Source organism: Bos taurus, chromosome 11 (assembly GCF_002263795.3).
Source record: "Bos taurus isolate L1 Dominette 01449 registration number 42190680 breed Hereford chromosome 11, ARS-UCD2.0, whole genome shotgun sequence".
NCBI lineage: Eukaryota > Metazoa > Chordata > Mammalia > Artiodactyla > Bovidae > Bos > Bos taurus.
Window position 1 is genome coordinate 5,470,344 of NC_037338.1, and position 22,325 is coordinate 5,492,668.

A 22,325-nucleotide genomic window follows, 5' to 3' on the forward strand; every position below is an offset into this window, starting at 1 on the left:
AGCCTCAGCATAAAGGGGCTTCCCTGGTCGCTCGGACGGTAAGGAATCCGCCTGCAATGGAAGAGACCCAGGTTCGATCCCTGGGTTGGGAAGATTCCCCTAGAGAAGGGAATGGTTACCCACTCCAGTATTCCTGCCTAGAGGATCCCATGGAAAGAGGAGCCTGGCGGGCTACAGTCCATGGGGATGCAAGGAGCTGGACACAACTGAGTGACTAACACTTTTACTTTCAGCATAAAAATACCTCCCACATAGGACCTAAAATCCTCCGCAGCGGGAAGACAGGCGGTCTCCCAAAGGTGTTCACCTTTAGGTTCCTGAAGCCCTTGACTATGCAGCTTACACGGCGGCAGGGACCCTGCAGATGTGAGTGAGTCAGGGACCTGGAGAGGTGCAGAGATGATGCTGGATTGTTCCTGGCGGGTTCAACCTTGTCACAAAGGTCCTTCCAGCAAAGAGCTGCTCTGGGCTGTGGTCAGAGGTGGGTGTGAATTATGGAATAAGGGTCAGAGGTTACCACTGCTAGCATGGAAGATGGAGGAAGGGGCCAGAGCCAAGGAACACCAGTAGCCTTCCAAGCCCAGAGAAGGGGAGAAAATGGACTCCCCTTTAGAGCCTCCAGCAAGGAATCAAGTCTTGCCAACACTTTGATCACAGCCTGGTGAGACCTGTGAGGGATTTCTAATCCCCAAACTGTACAATAATAAATTTCTGCTGTTTTTAAGCCATGACAATCATTCAATGTGTTACAATTAGAGAAAAATTTGGGTTAATAGCAAAAACACCTAGAAAAAAGGATAATTCATACCGTCATCAAGCTAGCCTAATCACCTTGCTTTCTGAATCTGAGCTACAAAATAGAGGAGGAGCAGAGATTATAATAGAGCGGAGGGTAAGGAATGCCTGAGGGTGACTTTTGACCCAAAGCATTTTCCTGGGTTTGGAAAAGACAGAACTCACATGAGAGTAAAAGACACAAGCCACCAAGAGACACAAAAAGAAAGGAAAATTGATGAAAACAATACAAAAGACACTTCACCTGACCCTAAACCTGCCAAGACCTGGCCCTGTCCCCTCCCCTGTCTCTAGGACAGGTGAGTGGGCACAGCAGGAGGAAGTATACACTCTCAGTCACAAGCCCGCACCATCCCCTCCTGGCTGCTGCTGCTAAGTCACTTCAGTCGTGTCCAACTCTGTGCAAGCCCATAGACGGCAGCCCACCAGGCTCCGCCGTCCCTGGGATTCTCCAGGCAGGAACACTGGAGTGGGTTGCCATTTCCTTCTCCAATGCATGAAAGTGAACAGTGAAAGTGAAGTCGCTCAGTGGTGTCTGACCCTCAGCAACCCCATGGACGGCAGCCTACCAGGCTCTTCCATCCATGGGATTTTCCAGGCAAGAGTACTGGAGTGGGTTGCCATTGCCTTCTCCGCCCCTCCTGGCTCCGTGGTCCAAACATGGGGGGGACGAGCCATTTGCACTTAGCAATGCTTCACAGACCTGAAGTCTGTTCATCACTGAAATATAACGGAATATTACTCATCCGTAAGAGGAACAAAACTGGGTCCTTTGGAGTGATGTGGATGAACCTAGAGTCTGTCATACAGAGTGAAGTAAGTCAGAAAAAGAAAAACAAATACTGTATATTAACACATGTACATGGAGTCTAGAAAGATGATACTGACGGACCTATTTGTAGGGCAGGAATAGAGGAGCAGACGTAGGGAACAGAATTGTGGACACAGAGGGGGGACGAGAGGGAGGGACGAATGAGACAGTAGCACTGAAATATACCCACTACTATGTGTAAAACAGGTAGCTAGTGGGAATGTGCTATATAACACAGGTGCTCAGCTCGGTGATCTGTGATGACCTAGAGGGGTGGGATGCTGGGGGAGAGGAAGGAGGCTGAAGAGGGAGGAGATGTATGTACACATGCGGCTGATTCACTCTGTTGTACAGCAGAAACTAACACAACATTATAAAGCAACTATACTCCAATCAAAACAAAACCCTATGATAAACCAAAATGGAAAAGAACACTAATAAAAGAATGCATACACAGGTGTAACTGAATTCCTTTGCTGTATAACAAATTAACAACACTGTAAATCAACTATACTTCAATAAAAATAAATAATAAGAGAAAAAAAAAAAGCATCACTGAAGCACTCCTGGGAGCAGAGAGAAAGCCCATGAAGATGGGACAGAGGACTAGGAAAGCTTCTAAATTAATGACAGAGAATTTTCTCATTTATTCAATGCCTGTTCATTAGAGGTAAGGCAGGATTAGGTACAAAAAACGGGGTCTATCCTGCTGATGGACGACAATTACCAAATCTTCTGATGTTGGTGAGAGAAGTACAAAAGAGACAGCCAACCAGAATAAACTGATTTCTGACAGAAAACAAATTACCTTCACGTAGTATTTATCAGAAAGCATTTATCATTTTTGCTCCACAAGGCACATGCTACTCTACCAGGTGTCTCTCTGGGCTGTTGATAAATGAGATGGTTCATAAACGGCCGTAACGGAGTAGGCAGCAGAGCAGGTACTGCCAAGCTTCGCTGGAGTGTGATGCGTCTCGGCACACGACGGCAGGAATATCAGCACTATGAAATATCGGCACAGCATACCTGAGGCTCAGGTTCTCTGTCTGGCATCGATCCAAAATGGCTTAAAATCTGCTCTTTTGTGGGATCCTGAAGTGACACAAACCAGGACACAGACTGCTGATAAACTACAGCACACAGAGTTCCTCGCACTCTGGGCCTTCCACCTGGTCAAGGAAGAGAGACAGCCTTTTCAGCGATTCATTATCACACTTGTGTGTCCATTACACAGCGAGCAAGGCCACGTCTGCTGAGCAGACCCCTGGCATTTAGCACTTCAGTAGTTCATTAGCATCTCAATAAACGGACAGGTGGCGCTACTGGTAAAGAATCTGCCTGCCAACGCAGGAGATGTGGGTTCCATCCCTGGGTCAGCAAGATTCCCTGGAGAGGGAAATGGCAACCCACTCCACTACTCTTGCCTGGGAAATCCCATGGACAGAGGGGCCCGGCGGGCTGCAGTCCACGGGGTGCAAAGATCGGACAGGACGGAGCGCGCACACACGGGTACACAAGCTCAACGCAGAAATCTGCACTGTTACACAGTGGTGCCCAATCTATCCCATGTCCCTCGGTAACACCCAGATGGTTCTCTTACTATCTTAATATGAAAACGCATCTGATATTATTAGGAATCATTTTTAACAGCTACATGCAATCCTACATTTAAAATATACCATAATTTATTCAACAATTCACATAAGATGTATTCTATTAATAAGATAACACAAATAATATTAAGTAATTATGCAAAGTGTTTTTTTCCATATGTGCGTGAGAAGGGGCTGTCATTGCCTCAGGATAGATTCCCAGAAGCAGAATTACAAGTCAAAGAGTTGTTGTTTAGTTGCTTAGTCGTGTCCGACTCTTTGTGACCCATGGATTATAGCCCACCAGGCTCCTCAGTCTATGGGATTTTCCAGGCAAGAATGCTGGAGTGGGTTGCCATTTCCTTCTCCAGGGGATCTTCCCAATCCAGGAATGGAACCCTTGTCTTCTGCACTGGTAGGCGGATTCTTTACCCCTGAGCCACCAGGGAAGTTCAAGTCAAAGAGTTTTAGCAGTTTAAAACCTGTACTCCACGCCACCAAACTGTACTTCAAAAGACATGCTGTAGAGCAACAGTGCACTCACGGCCTGAGCCTGATGCCAGGGAGATCCTACGGCTTCAGGAGGACACACCCTGCTGCCTGGGCCCCCTCACTGCCCAGCAAGGCTCCATCCTACGTAGGAACACTGAGCAGAAACAGCTCCAGGGGGCCCAGGTTTGTTCTGGCTTCATCCCTGCCTCTCATGTGGGAATGCTAGCCAGTTGCTCAGTCGCCTTAGGGTAGAACTTCCTCGTCTGTCAAACGGGAGTAAACCACTAAGGTCCTTTCTGACTGCAAGACTATAGCATTTATGAAAAGTGGGGTAGACTCTGGAATTAGATTATAACACACAACCATTCTTAATTTGATTAAAAAGCAAAGATATCATTTTGCCAACGAAGATCTGTATTGTCAAAGTTGTGGTTTTTCCAGTAGTCATGTACAGACGTGAGGTGGATCATAAAGAAGGCTGAGCGCCAAAGAATTGATGCTTTCGAACTGTGGAGTTGGAGAAGACTCTTGAAAGTCCCCTGGACAGCAAGATCCAACCAGTCAACCCTAAAGGAAATCAACCCTGAATACTGTTTGGAAGGACTAATGCTAAAGCTTAAGTTCCAATACTTTGGCCACCTGATGTGAAGAGCCAACTCATCGAAAAAGACCCTGATGCTGGGAAAGACTGAAGGCAGGAGGAGAAGGGGATGACAGAGGATGAGACGGTTGGATGGCATCACTGATTCAATGCACATGAACTTGGACGAATTTCAGGAGATGGTGAGGGACACAGAAGACTGGCGTGCTGCAGTCCAAGGGGTTGCAAAGAGTCGGACATGACTTAGCGACTAAATAACAATAGAAGAGGAACCCTGAGAGCCACCACACTCAGTCATCATCTTCCAACCAGTTCCCTGTGCCCCAGACCTTGCCGTTCACCTGGTTGCATTCTGCCCTCTGGCCCGTGAGGCGCGCTGCCCAAAGGTGAGCAGAAAGAGCGGCTGGAGAGGGGACGGAGCTGGCACTGCAGGGGTGACTACTCACCCTTTCATCTTCCAAGTATTCAATGTCTGCCTGTTGTAGCCATCTCTGTGATGGTGGCTCAAAACCCAGAAGCGGCTGATCCCTATAGCATCAATGATGGAGCCGCCGTAGGAGAATGTCCTGATGTCCTTGACTGCCAGCGTGCAGTCGTACTCCGGGATCCTGGCGGGACAAGTGAGAGAGATAGCTGAGAATCGGCAGCTGTGATGTTCAAGGGGAAGGACTGGGAGCCAAGACTAGAATGAAAGGTGGAGTCACAACACAGATGTCCCCAGGCTTATACTTCGATGTGTAACAGGAGCCACTAGAGATTACCAACATCATCTTAAATTGTTCTCCAAGAAAAATGATGCATTTAATTATAAGCCCCCTCCTCTTTTTAATCTTTTGGCTGCACCACACAGCATGTTCACAATTACAGTGTTAGTCGCTCAGTCCTGTCCAACTCTCTGTGACCCCATGGACTGGACCGCCAGGCTCCTCTGTCCATGGGATTTTCCAGGCAAGAGTACTGGAGTGAGCAGCTGTTCCCCTGTCAAGTGGAATCTTGCCAACCAGGGATCAAAACCAGATCTCCATGTTGCAGGCAGATTATTTACGATTTGAGCCACCAGGGAAGCCCTGCCACTCAGCATGTGGGATCTTGTTTCCCCAACCAGGAATCAAACCCATATCCCCTGCATTGGAAGCGTGAACTCTTACCCTGCGTGCTCAGCAGATAAACACATGCCACTCTGTCTGGTGCCCATTTCCAGGCATCTTCGTATCATAAGCCAATAGCAGGGCTCAAAGACGTGGAGTGGGCAGGGCACGGTGGGGAAGGCCATGGCGCACACAAAGATGGGCACATCTCTGGTCAGACTGCAGGGTAAGAGGAATGTTAATTAGATGTGGGAGCTGTCAGATACGGAAGGGTATGACAACCGTAGTTCTCTTAATGACAAAACCCACGGGTTTGCCTAAGCCTTAGGCGGGAAAAGAAAGTCAACACTCACAGCGTGAGAAAGCACTCAGCAAGCCCTCTTATTTAATCTGATGAGAGAATGTGCTTAAGATCACTATGAACACATTCTCATGACCTTGAGGGCACAGTGCTAAGTGACGTAAGTCAGAGAAAGACAGAAACTATATGACCTCATTTGTATATGCATCTAAAAACGAACAAAACCAAGTTCATAGACAGAGGACAGACAGGGTTACCAGCAGAGAGAGAGAGAGAGTGTGTGTGTGTGTGTGTGCGTGTGCGTGTGCGTATGTGTGTGCATCTGCTTGTGTGTGTATCCGTGTGTGCAATGGGTGGAGGGGGTCAAAAAGCACAAAGCTCCAGTTATAAAATAAGTCCTGGAGATGCAACGCACAGCATGGTGACCATAGTTAATAATCCTGTATTGCATATTTAAAAGTTGTTAAGAGAATAAATCTTAAAAAGCTCTTATCACAATAAAAGTATTGTAACTGTCTGGAGACAGATGTCAACTTAGATCTACTACGGTGATCATTTCCCCATATACACAAATATCAACTCACTCCGTTGTACACCTGAAACTAGTATAATGTTAAACGTCGGTTACATCACAAGAAAAATAAATAAGAAAAAATTCTGATGAAAGCAAAAATGACAGATGTCTACTAATAAATAAAAAAGACTAGAAGAATGATAAGATCTCAATCCTTACAGGTCACTACAACACAAAACTTTAATCACTTTAAAAGAAAAAAGAACTGTCAAGCCTATTTTGAGGGGAAAAAAGCCTGTTTTCAAACATCTTTTGTTTTTAATGAACTGTGCCTTTTCACTTCTGAAAAACTCAGTATTGCTTATTTAGATATAAAAAGCAGCCATATAATTGTCAAAACACACTTTTGGAATATTTCTTACAACCTTCTTCAATTAAATTCCATAAACGCTTTGCAATTAATTTTTTTTTTTTTTGAGGCCAATTTCTCTGCCAAAGAGGGGGAAAAAAAAAACTGAGATAGAGCTGTGAGGTTAGCCAGATTTTCTTCTTGTAACCTCTACTCAGCACGAAGTACCTAGAACACGAGGACTTACTGTGACAGCTCCACCATTTCTTCATCATGGATTCTCTGTCAGACAGCTCATCTGAGAAATACCGAAATATTAATTCTTTGGCAAGAGCAGTCGTATTAAAATTGCTGCTTGCCAACAACTGTAACAAAACAAAGTTAAATAATACTGCCTGGTATTTAATTCTTTTTAAGAATTTGTTTTTTTTTTTTTTTTTGACGTGGACTATTTTTAAAGTCTTTATTAAATTTGTAAAAATATTGTTTCTGTTTTACGTTTTGGTTTTTTGTCTGCAAGGCATGTCAGATCTTAGCTCCCCAACCAAGGATGGAACCCACACACTCTGGAGGGGAAGGTTAAGTCTTAACCACTGCACCACCAAAGGAAGTCCCTATGGTAATCAGTTCTTTTTTTTTTTTTTTGGTAATCAGTTCTTAAGGAAAAAGAGCTCTCTTTTGTGGGAGCTGGGGTCCTAGAAGACAAAAGGGACTGAGGTGAGAGAGATGGAAGGTCGGCCCTGTGAGGGAGGGGCGGGCTGTCCCTCCCGCAGGAAAGCAGCTCAGGAGACAGGGTTCGCCTGGAGGAAGGAAGAGGCAATCCCATCTTGCTGGTGTCTACACTCTCCATGGAGAATCAGGTCAAGGAGGGGAGACGGAGTGAGTAGCAGGTGGTGGAAGACAAGAAAGTATCAAAGAATCACCTTGGAGAGTGAAAAGCTGAAGCTACCAGAGAGGCATGGTAAAAATGCTAATGGCGTTTCAAGTCTCAGATTTAAGATTATGAATTTCAACTGAAATTTAATCTTCCCTACTTTGTGGGCTGACTCTAGCTTTGCTCTCTACTTACACAGACACACACAAAAGCAAAAAGAGCTGACTTTGTCAGGACTGAAAATGGGAGCTAAGGGACCAAGGAATTAAAAGCTGCATGTGAAGGGAGAGGAGGTGGAGGCCAAATTTTAAAAGTGCCCGGATTTGTCATTTCCAGAGAAATATTTACTTCTGAAAGTTTTTCTTTGCACAAGGGACAATGAGGGGTGTGGTCCTGGCAGCGCTCGAGGCATTTCAGGCAAAACGTGTGTCCACAGGGCGTAGTCACAGGTTCAAAGAGCAACCTGCAGAAACATCTGGGTTTTCAGCAAGACAGGTCCACAGTAGACTTTCAAAGAATCTATTCATTTTATAAGAACTCTAGAAACCACTTATACCCATTTTCTGTTTTCATCTTCCTTATCCAATTTTTATAAAATAAAGCAATTGTTATTGAAGGTGAAGGTGAAGTCGCTCAGTCGTGTCCGACTCTTTGCAATCCAGTGGACTGTAGCCTACCAGGTTCCTCCATCCATGGGATTCTCCAGGCAGGAATACTGGAGTGGGTTGCCATTTCCTTCTCCAGGGGATCTTCCTGACCCAGGGATCGAACCCAGGTCTCCCTCATTGGAGGCAGATGCTTTAACCTCTGAGCCACCAGGGAAGCCCATATTGTTAAGGTTTATGTAATTTCTCTGACAAAAGGAGTTCAGTTCAGTTCAGTCACTCAGTCGTGTCCAACTCTTTGCAACTCCATGAACCGCAGCATGCCAGGCCTCCCTGTCCATCACCAACTCCCGGAGTCCACCCAAACCCATGTCCATTGAATCAGTGATGCCATCTAACCATCTCATCCTCTGTCGTCCCCTTCTCCTCCTGCCCTCAATCTTTCCCAGCATCAGGGTCTTTTCCAATGAGTCAGCTCTTCGCATCAGGTGGCCAAAGTACTGGAGTTTCAGCTTTAGCATCAGTCCTTCCAATGAACACCCAGGGCTGATCTCCTTTAGGATGGACTAGTTGGATCTCCTTGCAGTCCAAGGGACTCTCAAGAGTCTTCTCCAACACCACAGTTCAAAAGCATCAATTCTTCGATGCTCAGCTTTCTTTATAGTCCAACGCTCACATCCATACATGACCACTGGAAAAACCATAGCCTTGACTAGACAGACCTTTGTGGACAAAGTAATGTCTCTGCTTTTCAATATGTTGTCTAGGTTGGTCATAACTTTCCTTCCAAGGAGTAAGCGTCTTTTAATTTCTGGAGTAATTTCAAGGAGTAAGCATCTTTTAATTTCTGACAACAGGAGACACAGAGGTAAAGAGCAGACTTTTGGACTCAGTGGGAGAAGGAAAGCGTAGGATGATCTGAGAGAACAGCATTGAAATATACACATTATTGATGTAAAACAGATGACTAGTGGGAATTTGACACATGAAGCAGGACAACCTGGAAGAATGAGGTGGGGAGGGAGTGGGGAGGGGGTTTCAGGATGGAGGGGACACCGGTATACTTATGGCCAACTCATACAGATGGATGGCAAAAACCATCACAATATTGCAATTATCCTCCAATTAAAACAAATAATTTTTTTTAAAGCCCATTATGTTTAGGATACAAAATCAGAAAGGCTGGATTTTTCACAGTGGCGTAGATGCTATGTCACCATATCTCATACAAAGGGCACACTTGAAGTCAGCCACCTCTATGGGGAGCTATTCACTTTCTCCTGTGTTAGAGTTCACATTTCTTTGGGGTAAGGAGTCGGTCTCTGAAAAAATTTAAATGCTATAATTAACACTTGCACATCTGGGTAAGAGAAAGCAATGAAGTGTATTTCCTCTGGCTAAAGTGTGTTACAGGCTTCTCTGGTGGCTCAGATGGTAAAGAATATGCCCCAATGTGGGAGATTCAGGTTCAATCCTTGGGTCAGGAAGATCTGCTAGAGAAGGGAAGAGCTACCCACTACAGTATTCTTGCCTGTATAGAGCCCGGTGGGCTACAGTCCACTGGGTCACAAAGAGTTGGACACGACTGAAGCGACTGAGCACGCATGCAGGGACACATTTAAACGAGTTTTAAATGTCCTTGACAGTTCCGGGACCCCCAGGGAAGCCAAGATTCCTGATGCTGGATGGAGTCCCTTACAGAAAACAGTGTGGTGTTCGCGTATAAGCTAAGCACACCCTCCCACACAGGCACAGCCCAGAGGTATCTCGGGGTCTGTTCCAGTCCACCACAGCAATAAATTGAGTCATACAAACTGTTTTTGGTTTCTCCGTGCATATAAAACTTATATTTGGGCTTCCCTGGTGGCTCAGTGCTAAAGAATCTACCTGTCAATGCAGGAGACATGAGTTTGATCACTGACTTGGGAAGATATCCCACATGCCAAGGAAAAACTAAGCCTGTGCACCGCAACTACTGAGCCTGTGCTCTAGAGCCTGGGAGCTGCAACCACTAAAGCCTGAGCACCCTAGAGCCCGCTCTGCCAGAAGAGAAGCTACTGCAGAGGTCTGAGCACTGCAACTGGAGCAGCCCTCACTTTCTACCACTAGAGGGAGCCCTCGAGCAGCAACAAGGACCCAGCACAGCCAGAAATTACTAAATTCAAAAAAAAACCTTATGTTTACGCTATATTGTATTCCACTAAGTGTGCAGTAGCATTATGCCTAAAAAAACAATGCACATGTATTAATTAAAAATAGTGTTAGTCGCTCAGTCGTGTCTGACTCTTTGTGACCCCATGGACAGTAGCCCGCCAGGCTCCTCTGTCCATGGGATGCCCCAGGCAAGAATACTGGAGTGGGGTGCCATTCCCTTCTCAAGGGGATCTTCCGAATCCAGGGATCGAACCTTGGTCTCCCACATTACAGGCAGATTCTTTACCATCTGAGCCACCAGGGAAGCCCTAATTAAAAATAACTTATTGCTAAACAGGCTAACCATTTCCTGACAACACAAGATTGCCACAAACCTTCAATCTGTCAAAAATAATAATAATGATAATCTGCAAAGCACAATAAATGAGGCATACCTATACCTTAAATCATCTCCAGATTACTAATAATACTTACAGCAATACATGTAAATGTTATGTAAATAGTTGTTACACAGGGTAAAAGCAACTTTGGCTTTTTGGCACTTTCTGAAATTTTTTTTCCCAAATATTTTTGATCTGTGGTTGGTTGAATTCACATGTACTGAAGCCTGACTGTATACAGGCATTATTTATCTATAAGTCATGAATAAAAGTTAAAGTTATACCTAAATTTCTGTGCTTTTTTTGGCTGTGAAGTCTTTATAGAAGTAACCACTGAAACCGGCCTATAATCTGAAAGGTGATATATTCATTATTCATCTTAAACTGCCTGTATAAAAATTTTTTAAGTGTATTAAGCATCAGCCAACAGTCTATAAGTCTACGGTCACATACTCCAAGATAAACAGCCTACTGACCTTTCTTGGGAATTTTTCCAGGGGCATTCACATCGTGTGCATCCTCTGAGTCATTCGGAAACTGTCTCTTTAAACCAGTGCTGGGCTCCATTGGAAGGATGCCGTCTAACACCTCCTGATCCTCTTCACAGTGTAAGCTCAGTATGAAATGTAAAACTGAGGAACTGTTATTTCTAAACACATCAGGTTTCTCAGATGGATTCTGATAAAGTAGGAAAAAAGAATCCTGAATGTTAAAGACAACATAGCATAAGAAAAAAAGTTCATGCAATAGCCTTTCTTGGGAATCTTTGGAAAAAAAGAAGGCTTACACTCTTCCTTCATAATGGGTTTCATCTATTAACTGCTGAGATGAACTGTACAGTTTTCACGGTAAAATATAAGGATAATTTCTCCCTGAGGGAGCAACTGAATACCAGTATTCATATATTCAAATTATCCCTATGCTTTCTTTTCTCTAAGACAAAATAATTTCAAGTCTCCTGAGGTTTGGGGTGTTTTGGAATGTTCTAGAAGTTTCTTTCAATCTTCAGTGATTTTCTTTTTTTTTAATATTTTATTTATCTACTCAGCTGCGCCACTCTTAGTTGCATCATATGGAATCTTTAGTTGCAGCATGTGGGACCTAGTTCCCTGACCAGGGATCAAATCCAGGCTCCCGGCCTTGCAGGCAGTCTTAGCCACTGGCCCACTAGGGAAGTCCCATCAATCTTCAGTGATTTTCAGTACTTCCACCAACACCCTTGGAAAGTTTTAACTCTCAAGAGGAGAAGCCAGAACTGGTCTTAAGAAGTACTAGCTAATGGAATGTCAACATCTGAGTAACTTATAAATGTCCAAAACTACATTAAGCTTACTAGAGATAACAGTGACTTCCCTGGGGGTTCAGTGGTTAAGAAGCCACCTCTCAATGCAGGTCACGTGGTTCCATTCCTGGTCAGAACTAAGATCCCACATCCCCTGGAGCAGCAAAGCCCAAGAGCCACAATTGGAGAGTCTGTGTGCTGCAACAAGAGACCCTGTGTGCTGCAACTGAGACCTTACGCAGCTCAATTAAAAAAAAAAAGAGAGATAATGTTGACAAATACACGCACTTCCTACCTTAGACCTTCCTGCACTGCCACCTTCCTCCACAGGACCCTGGCTGTTCATATGGCTCTGAAATTGAGCCTTTAATCTCATGTTCAACAGTATACTTTGGGTGGAAGAGGTTAAATTCTAAGGCATGTTTTCTGAAGCAGGGAAAAACACCTCACACAGTACCTACAAAATTACCAAGAGGAAAAAAGCATTTTTTAAAACACTTTTGAAAAATACATAACAAACCTAAAAGATTCAGAGGAAATGTAAAAACAAGAACTCATGGTCACTGGAAATGCTAAGGCTGTGTAACTACTGTTTACGAGCTTTTTTTTTTAACAGGGTAGATCTTTACACCAAGTGTGACTTGATGACCTCTAATAAGATTAGGCTAAAGATCTGCATAAAAGAGTAGATATTTCTGCATCTCATTGGTGAAGCTTTGCTGAAAATTTCAAGTCAACCTATGTAGCTGAATTGATATATTGTACATATGTCTTTTATGTGGCTCCTGCACCAACTATAACACTTGAATTACAAACTCTAGGATAAATCACCTTGCATCCCCAGCGTCATACATTAACCTTGTCTCACTGATACATGTCATTAGTTCAGCAGAGGTGAGATATATGTGCCCTGCCTCGTGAAATGTGCTGCATTATCCATGGATGAAGGTTATCAAATGCATGAACTCATCATTACCATTGTGCATTTTAAATCACACTGTCATAAATATTCAGAGTTACATTTCTCGCTTATTTTACACAAAGGAGCTACTCAGCATGAACACAAAGGCAGAAAGTAAGACTCAAAGAAGCAAGTCATTGAAAGGGAATCACACCTTCTGGGCTTCTTTCTTCACTGAGTTACATTCAAGATTTAGAGCAAGGCAGTAGAGAAACTCCCTCAACGTCTCCTTACTTCTTCCCAGTCCAGAGAGAGCCTCGGCTTTCACACGATGCCCCTGGATGCATCCAAAGACAAACATTTGAAAAAAACAGTGTGATGATACACTTGTGTACAAACAGCCCTGAAAAAAAATCACTGCAACAGTTTTACTTTCATATTAAATAGAATAAACACAAGCCCAGAGAGGATGGCTTCAGATTGACCACTTTATAAATCGGGCAAACGGGAATGTCCCACAAGTATGATCCATGATCAGAACACCAGAGTCCACACTTGGAGTCTGATCCCAAAGCAGATCCAAGGGACCGGCTGAGAGAGAACTGGGCGCCCAGCACCTTTAACTCGCTCAGTGATCAGCGGTCACTACCATGTTCCCGTCTTCAAGGCGCATATGGGCTTGTGGGAGCAGACACACATGACAGAAATAACTATAATGAAGTGTCAGCATACAGAGTGCCACAACGGAAATGAACAAAACACAATACGGATTGGTATTTCCCAACAGCATTTGGTTTTTGCTTTATGGAGGCAATATTTTTTCAAACCACTGTATGTACTATGCTTTGTTTGACTAGTTCACGTGTTACATTTCCACTGGAGTCAGTTGTTCCCATCATTTAATCTTCCTCTTCTGTGCTGTTGAATTTTTTTCTTGTTGGTCCTCAGTTGTTTGCTCATATTTAAGAAAAATGAACTGCTTCCAGCAGGTTTCCTCTGACACTGAGTCAGTTAGAGCCTTGGATGACTGGATGGATGGATGACTGGATACTGGATAGATGGATGGATGGATGACTGGATGGATGGATGGATGGATGGATGGATGGATGGATGACTGGGTGGATGACCATATAGATGGGTCAATGGATGACTGGGCAGATGGATGACTGGGTAGATTAATGACTGGGTGGATGACTGGACAGATGGACAGGTGGATGACTGGATAGACGGGTAGATGAATGGATGACTGGATAGATGGATGGATGGATGGGTGACTGGGTGGATGACTGGCTGGATGGACAGGTGGATAACTAGATAGATGGATGGATGGATGAATGGATGACTGGATGGATGGATGGATGGATGGATGGACAGACGAATGGATGGATGAATGAATGACCAGATAAATGGATGACTGGATGAGTGGATGACTGGATGGGTGGATGACTGGATAGATGGGTGGATGGGTGGATGAATGGATGACTGGATGGATGACTGGCTGGATGAATGGATGACTGGATGGTTGGATAGATGAATAAATGACTGAATGGATGGATGACTGGGTGGATAAAATAAAGGAAAAAGGGAGAACAGGCTACATATTATCTATTAACCTGGGTTACTGTTTCTTCGGTGTTTCTAAAACAAAGATAATTAGAAAATAATTCAGCAGGAGGAAAAATATCTTAATTATTAAATAGAGAATGCTATAGGTATTCATCTCATCATAAGTTCTTTAAAACTTTAAAATATCTTAAGGGATTTAAAATTCAAAGATTCATGAAAAAAGCTATACCTTTTATTCTTTGGCTTATAAATCTTCTCAAGGACAACTTAAGCTATCATTGTTAGGTCAGCCAACCTTATTTTGTATCACAGAGAGATATTGGAACTTTCCAGCCAAGACACAGAGATTAAAATTATGCCAGAATACATACAAAACTCACCCTTTTACTAACATTGCTTATATTCACCATGTATATTAGGGCTCAACTGCTAGACATGATTATTATATGATCTTCCTATTTAAACTGTAATCTTAAACATATCTTTTAACTCACAAATTTATAACATTCTTTTATTTTGTTTACATATTTGTTCAGTGCATAAAGCATATTATTCAGTTAATAATCTACTAAGTTGGAGAAGACTCCTGAGAGTCCCTTGGACTGCAAGGAGATCCAACCAGTCCATTCTGAAGGAGATCAGCCCTGGGTGTTCTTTGGAGGGAATGATGCTAAAGCTGAAGCTCCAGGACTTTGGCCACCTCATGCGAAGAGTTGACTCATTGGAAAAGACTCTGATGCTGGGAGGGATTGGGGGCAGGAGGAGAAGGGGACGACAGAGGATGAGATGGCTGGATGGCATCACCGACTCGATGGACATGGGTGTGAGTGAACTCCGGGAGTTGGTGATGGCCAGGGAGGCCTGACGTGCTGAGATTCATGGGGTCGCAAAGAGCTGGACACGACTGAGTGACTGAACTGAACTGAAGAGTAATCTAAATTAGTGTTTCTTATCTAGATCCAGTTGGAAACTTGATCTTTTGAACTGCGCTGGATTATTATGAAGTGGTTGCTACATTTATACTACCTATAAACTGAGAGAAATGTACACTGTCTATAGCTGCCTGATCACAAGTCTCATTTAATAATTTATTAAGAACATTCCATAAATTTACATTTATTATCTCCAAAGCCGACTCATACAAATACCTTAGACAAGAGAGATTCATTCTGACAAACTTCACCAGCAACCTGCAGAGCCTGTTCATAGTTCTTCATGGATAAATACAACTCTGCTCAGAGCAGCAATAATGAATTATCACCAGGAGCTGAAAGACATCAGGGGTGGAAATAAACAAATATGACTGCATTTTAAAAAATCATCTTTAAGTGATTAAAAATATTCAATTAGAAAACGAACATAAAGGTAACACTACTTTGTTGGTGGGAATGTAAACTAGAGAATGCGAACAGCCACTATGGAGAACGGTATGGAGATTCCTTAACAAACCAGGAAGAAAACTACCGTGAAAGTGAAAGTCACTCAGTTGTGTCCAACTCTTTGTGACTCCATGGACTATAGAGCCCACGGAATTCTCCAGGCCAGAATACTGGAGTGGGTAGCCTTTCCCTTCTCCAGGGGATCTTCCCAACCCAGGGATAGAACTCAGGTCTCCCGCATTGCAGGTGGATTCTTACCAGCTGAGCCACAAGGAAAGCCCAAGAATACTGGAGTGGGTAGCCTATCCCTTCTCCAGAGGAGCTTCCCAACCCAGGGATCAAACCGGGGTCTCCTGTGTTGCAGGCGGATTCTTTACCAACCGAGCCATCACAGACAATAAGAAAACTACAGTTCATAAAGACATGTGTAGGACCCTGGTGGTCCGGTGCCTAAGACTCCAAGCTTCCAATGCAGGGGGCCTGGGTTCGATCCCTGGCCTGGGAACCAGATCACACGCCACAACTTAAAGAAAAAAAAAAGATCCCACAGCCTGCAAGGAAGATCGAAGATCCCACATGCTACAACTGAGACCCAGCACAAATAAATTTTTTAAAAAAGACACAAGTACCCCAATGTTCACTGCAGCACTATTTACAATAGCCAGGACATGGAAGCAACCTAGCTGTCCACTGACAGATGAATGGATAAAGAAGTTGTGGTACATATATACAACGGAATATTACTCAGCCATAAAAAGGAATGGATCTGAGTCAGTTGCAGTGAGGTGGATGAACCTAGAGTCTGTTATACAGAGTAAAGAAAGTCAGAAAGAGAAAAACAAATATATATTAATGCATATATATGGAATCTAGAAAAATAGTACTGATGAACCTACTGACAGAGAAGAAATGGAGATACAGATGTAGAGAATGGACTTGTAGACAGAGCAGGGAAAAGAGGCTAGCAGAAGTTGAGAAAATACATTGACATATATACAAAATCATATGAAAAACAACTAACAGCAAGCTGCTGTATAACACAGGGGCCCAGCCTGGCACTCTGTGATGACCTAGAGGGGTGGGATGGAGGCAGGAGGCTCAAGATGGAGGGAATATTTTTATAATTATGACTGGTTTGCACTGATGTATTGCAAAAACCATCACAACATTGTAAAGCAATTGTCCTCCAATTAAAAAAAAAGGTAAAATAAATAACTTCTCAAATCATATGTAGAGTTTCGTAGTTTGCTAAGTATATTTTACACAGCTTCTCTCAGGCAATCAGAAACGAGAACGAGTGATATCTCAAAATGCATCAAGAAAACAGCCTGCCACACACACAGTAGCTACAACATAATTTCCACTGAATAAATGCTGAGCCATCTTAATGTCATAACTAGGCACGGAAAAATAAAAGATTTAGAGTAATTTTCTTGAAAGTACACAAGGAAATTTGCGCTTAAAAACATAGTAAAGCATAATTTGTTTTTCTGTACAACTGAGTGGGTGCCAATTCGTGACCATAATTGTACTCATAATATGTTCTCTTACGTGGGAAAAGAAGGGAAAAAAAATATTTTCCCTAGATTCTTCAAACAGAAGAGATCTGGAGAATTACTCATATGCTGCTAAGGACCTAAGTCCAGCTGCACAGAAGCCAAGAGATCTAATGACAGTCTACGGAACTGCTGAGAAGGCAGGGCACCATGGAAGCACGACAAAGCCAGAGCTCAAGAAAGCAGAACCGTTACGACTATTTCTTATGCTGCTGGACATGATTCACTCCACCCATACTCGTGCTAGGATCTCTGAAACAGGGCTGAAGTGTGCCTTTTAGCTGATCGATAAATACTCCAGCCACCTAAGATGTGTTCTCATCTCTCTACTTCACACAGGTTTTCAGCTTGCTCAAAATCCTTGAGCTTGACTTTTTCCCAAAGTAAGTAGTTGGTGCTTTTGAAACCCTACTCTGTATCTTCGTAGTTTACACAGTTAACTGGGAAAACAGGCATAAAAGAACTCATGCAAAAAGATAACTGTATCAAGACATGGTGAGCAGGCACTGCTCATAAATGTGTTATTGCTACAAGTGTATAATACAGAGAAGGGTATGACAGGGGCAAAGGGGAAAGGGACAGCAGGAATGGAAAGCCAAACAAGAAAAAGCTGAATTTTTTAAAAAGACATTGACTAGCTACAACAGAGATCAGCAACTTTTTCTTCTGTAAAAGGCCAGGTATTAAACACTTTAGGCTTTGCAGGACAAAAGGTCAACTCGAGGATATGCAGGTATTTATATAACAAGAAAACAAATTTTTATAACTTATTTGCTGACAAAATTCAAAATATTTTTGTAATATAGGTCCATGGGATCACAAAGAGTCAGACACGACTGAGCACACACATACACTCCACACACACACACAAACAATTAGAAAAATGGAATTTTCTTCCAGAAGGTAAAATTTTCTCAATTCAGGTTCAGACTTAGTGTCCCCTCTCATAAAAATCAACTGAAAATGTTCACCGCCTGATCTATAATGAAATTTTACATATTCATCGAAAATGCTCACAGGTACTATGCAATACTGATGTCAGTCACAAATGTGATTTTAAGATTTTTTTTTGATGTGGACCATCTTTAAAGTCTTCAATGAACTTGTTACCATACTGCTTCTATTTTATGTGGTTTTTTTGGCCACCAAAAAACTACCTGGGTAGTTCCCCCAATAGGTATTGAACTCAAGGCTCCTGAGTTGGAAACGTGGAGTCTTAATCATTGGACCATCAGGGAAGTCCCAAACATGTAATTTTTAGTTGAGTATTTCACTGCCTGGAAGGTGTTCATAGAATTCTATTATATTCGTCTCATGATATTAGCCTCTGTAGTCAATCTACACTGAACATAATTGCAGATTAATCCTTTCCAACCCAATATCAGGTTAAAGTGCCTCAAGGGCACAGTTAAATGCATTGTGAAACACAGAAATTTTTTAGAGATTTTTAGAAATCTAAAACCAAAAAAACAAAAGAGAGAGAGAGAAAGAAAATGCTGCTGGAAATATATTCTGAGCTTGGGAAATACACCTACTGCAAATCTATGTGAGAATAGACATTTCCATCTTGTTCCCACTTTGCTGCAAGTTGATTCTCTGGAATGCTCTAAATAATCACACCTGATGAAAAAAATAGCTGACTCTTCCATTCTAGTATTTGTACTGTTTCCTTTGATGTTGCAACAACAGCGGTGGTAGTGAACATTTTTCTCTTATTCTTGAATTAAAGAAAAAAAATGTCTAATGTTTTAACATGAAGTATGTTTGCTAAAATCTTCCGAAAGAGAATATTTATCAAATTAGGTTAAACTGCCTCTTATTCCTAGTTTCTTACAAAGGCATTATAACATGTGGGTATGTTACATATAACATGTCTCCCCGCTGGTATTACTGAATGGTTTATCTAATGCTGAATTACCCTTACATTTCAGGGGTAAGCCTTCCCTCTTGACCTTAACTCTTACTACATAGCTGGATTCAAAATACTAAGAAATTTAAAGTTTTGGCATCTATGTAACGTGGTGGTGGTGGTTTAGTCGATAAGTCGCGTCTGACTCTGCGACCCCAGGGTCTGTAGCCCGCCACACTCCTCCTTCCACGGGGTTTCCAGGCAAAAATACTGGAGTGGGCTGCCATTTCCTCCTCCAGAGGATATATAACCTTCTAAAAAAGCTAATTACACCGTAACAGCACCTAACGGCCTTTGAGAGAGGAGAGAGGTCAGAGCCTGACTGCAGAATCTAAGAGCATCCTTCCTGGGTTCACCAGCTGAATCCCCAAAGCAAACCCCGCCCCACCGCAAGGTTCTCCTCTGCGCCCTGCCCCAGAGCGTGAGCCATCTGCATTTTCCTGCATGACCACCGAAAACCCTTCACTACACTTCCAAGATAGGGTGAAAAAGCAGTCTTGGCCTCACAAGACGGTTCAGCAATGCCGCGCAGGTCCTGGAAAAGACCGCCCGCGGGTGGACCTGGCTTCTGCTCTTCGCCTCACCACTTCCAGAAAGTTCTCCCGTCCCGGGCCTGCGGCTCAACAGGTGCGCGGGCAGGCGGCCCTGCGCCCGCGCCCACTTACCCAGGTCCAGGGCTTGGTGACACCTGGCTAGCGCGGCCTCGGGCTGCCGCTGGCGCTGCAGGTTCCGCGCCTGGTCCGCCAGCCTGCGCGCCCAGCACTCGCCCGGGAAGGACTTCTCCAGCAGGCCGCTCAGCGCCACGTTGACCTGGCGCGCCGGCCCGGCTCGGCGCAGCGCCCGCACACTGTGAGCCCGAACGGCAGCGTCACTGGCTTGTGCAGCAGCCGCCGGCAGCACGGGCAGCCCAGCAGGTCCCGGGGCGCCTCCCCGGGGGCGCGGCCCGGGCTTTCCCGCCGTTCGCGCGGGCCCAGGGCGCGCGCCAGGCTGACCGTCAGTTCCCCTAGCTCGTCCAGCCGCAGCGCCCCCAGCAGCGCGGCGCCGCGGAGCGCTCCCAGGCACTCGAGGAGGCGGCCAGCGCGGGCCAGCGCAACCCCCAGCCGCAGGCACAGGCCGCGGTCGGGCTGCGCCAGGCCGGCCAGCGCCGAGCGGTAGAGCTCGGACGCCGTGTCGTACTCGCCCGCGCGGAAGGCCTCGTCGCCCTTGTCCACGCGCTGTGGCGCCGGCTCCCCGCAGTCGCCGCCGCAACAGGGTGGCGGGACCGGCTCGGTGCTCAGGCCGCACTTCCACCCCCAGCGGCGGGCGCAGGGCGCGGCCGGAACCGCGGGCTTCCGGCCGCTGAGACAGCCCCGCCCTGTGCAGGACCGCCCACCACCCCACCCCCACCGCCGGCGGCTCCCGCAGACCCTCCTCTCCTCGCCCCGGGCGACCCCGCGCGCGTCTACGTGCGCGCTCCTCTGCACGCGCCCCCCGCCCGCGCGTTCTCTGCATGCCTTCCGCGTCTTCTAGGGCCCGCAGCCACCTGCGCTCTTGGAACAGGTGCCCTCAGCCTGCCCGGCGCTCAGCTCCGCGTGCTGAGTGCCAGCCTGGCTCCAAGGCCTGGTCAAGACCACCACCTGCGGCTGTGCTTAAAAAGAGAACAGATAAGTACCAAGGGTGTAAGGTGCAACATGGTGACTATGGCTAACGCGGCCGTACCATGCACAGGAAAGTTGTTAAGAGAGCAAATCCAAGAGTTCTTACCACAAGGAGAAAATTTGTTTTCCCCTTCTTTTCTTTCTTTCTATTGCGTCCATAGGAAAAGATGGAGAAGGGAATGGTTACCCACTCCAGTATTATTGCCCAGGAAATCCAAGGACAGCAGTAGCCTAGCGGGCTGCAGTCCATGGGGTCACAAAGAGTCGGACACGACTGAGGCAACTTAGCCCGCACACAAGATCACATTCTGTTTGAGAGGAGCTTAAGGCATCACAGTGGATGCTCCCAATTAGGAGAGGTCACTCAGGTTACACAGCATGAACATAGCCGAGGTCAATGGGCTTGACCCTCCACACAGTCTGAGTGGAGCACTAGTTGAGCACCCTAGGCCCAGATGGGTCATGATGGGTTCCTCAGAAGCCCACCTTCAAGACCATTCTATTGAGTTCCATCACCTCTGCATTGTTTGAGGACCACATGTTGTGGATTATCTATTAATAATGATCAATACATAATTGAGGCTCCAAAGGATCTCTGCTGGTGAGTGCTCAGGGCTAGTCCCAGCTCCTCCCAGAACAGCCTGGGCTGGCTGGGCTTTAGGTCTTACCCCCACCCTCATTCTAATGAACTACTGCCTAATTATCAACCTAATTAAGCCCACCTGCTGGGGAAATGGGGGGGGCCTGTTGCAGGTTCCTGTTGCACTGGTCACAGTTCTTTTGTCCCTAGATGATCAAGGGCTGACTCGGGTTTTCACCATGATGTTTGGTTATCTGTAAATTGGCCTCCACTCAGTCACCTGGATAATTGGGAGTAGACTCTGCTGTGGGGCAGGAGGCACAGCTCCCAGATATTGCTGCTCTAAAGATGCTCTGCCAGCCAGCGGCACTGACATCACCTGGAGTTGATTAGAAAGGAGAGATCTGGGGCCCCACTCAGAATAGGCACTTTAACAAGAGCTGCAAGCGATAGGAGCCACACTGCTCAAGACCCAGCTGTACCCCTCAGAGAGTGGGGGAAAGGGATCCACCTTCGGACATTTACCTCCTCTGGAGTGAAAAGGAGACCAAATGAGCAGCAACCAAATTGGAGGAGTGAAGGGGAATATAGGTACCTGATACTAACTGATAGACTGGTCCCAGCCCCTGATGGACACTGAGTATATTGTTGTTTAGTTGCTCAGTCATATCTGACTCTTTGCAACCCCATTGACTGCAGCCGGCGATGCTCCTCTGTCCATGGGATTTCCCAGGCAAGAATACTGAAGTGGATTGCCATTTTCTTCTCCAGGGGATCTTCCTGACCCAGGGATCGAACCTACAGCTCCTGCACTGGCAGGCGGATTTTTTACCACTGAGCTACCTAGGAAGCCTGGGCACTGAGGATGCTTGTTCCTTATTTTCACAATTATATTCACACTACCATTACATTGAGAAAACATGGTGATGTTCAAGTGAGTGTTGTTCAGTCTGACT

The 22,325-nt window shown here is 45.1% G+C and overlaps 1 protein-coding gene across 1 annotated transcript in view; it reads right to left on the bottom strand.

Moving 5' to 3' along the window:
- LONRF2 (LON peptidase N-terminal domain and ring finger 2) overlaps nt 1-20,824 on the bottom strand; it is a 61,888-nt gene extending 41,064 nt beyond the window's left edge. The window contains 16 exon segments of the mRNA XM_059891593.1: nt 2,636-2,742; nt 2,745-2,778; nt 4,741-4,772; nt 4,775-4,902; nt 5,443-5,601; nt 6,794-6,830; nt 6,833-6,911; nt 7,769-7,883; nt 9,221-9,347; nt 11,036-11,237; nt 12,137-12,298; nt 12,957-13,079; nt 15,457-15,575; nt 19,818-19,973; nt 19,976-20,657; nt 20,804-20,824. Of these exon segments, the coding sequence (XP_059747576.1) occupies nt 2,636-2,742; nt 2,745-2,778; nt 4,741-4,772; nt 4,775-4,902; nt 5,443-5,601; nt 6,794-6,830; nt 6,833-6,911; nt 7,769-7,883; nt 9,221-9,347; nt 11,036-11,237; nt 12,137-12,298; nt 12,957-13,079; nt 15,457-15,575; nt 19,818-19,973; nt 19,976-20,657; nt 20,804-20,824 (2,283 nt within the window).
- Between the last annotated feature and the right edge of the window lie 1,501 nt (nt 20,825-22,325).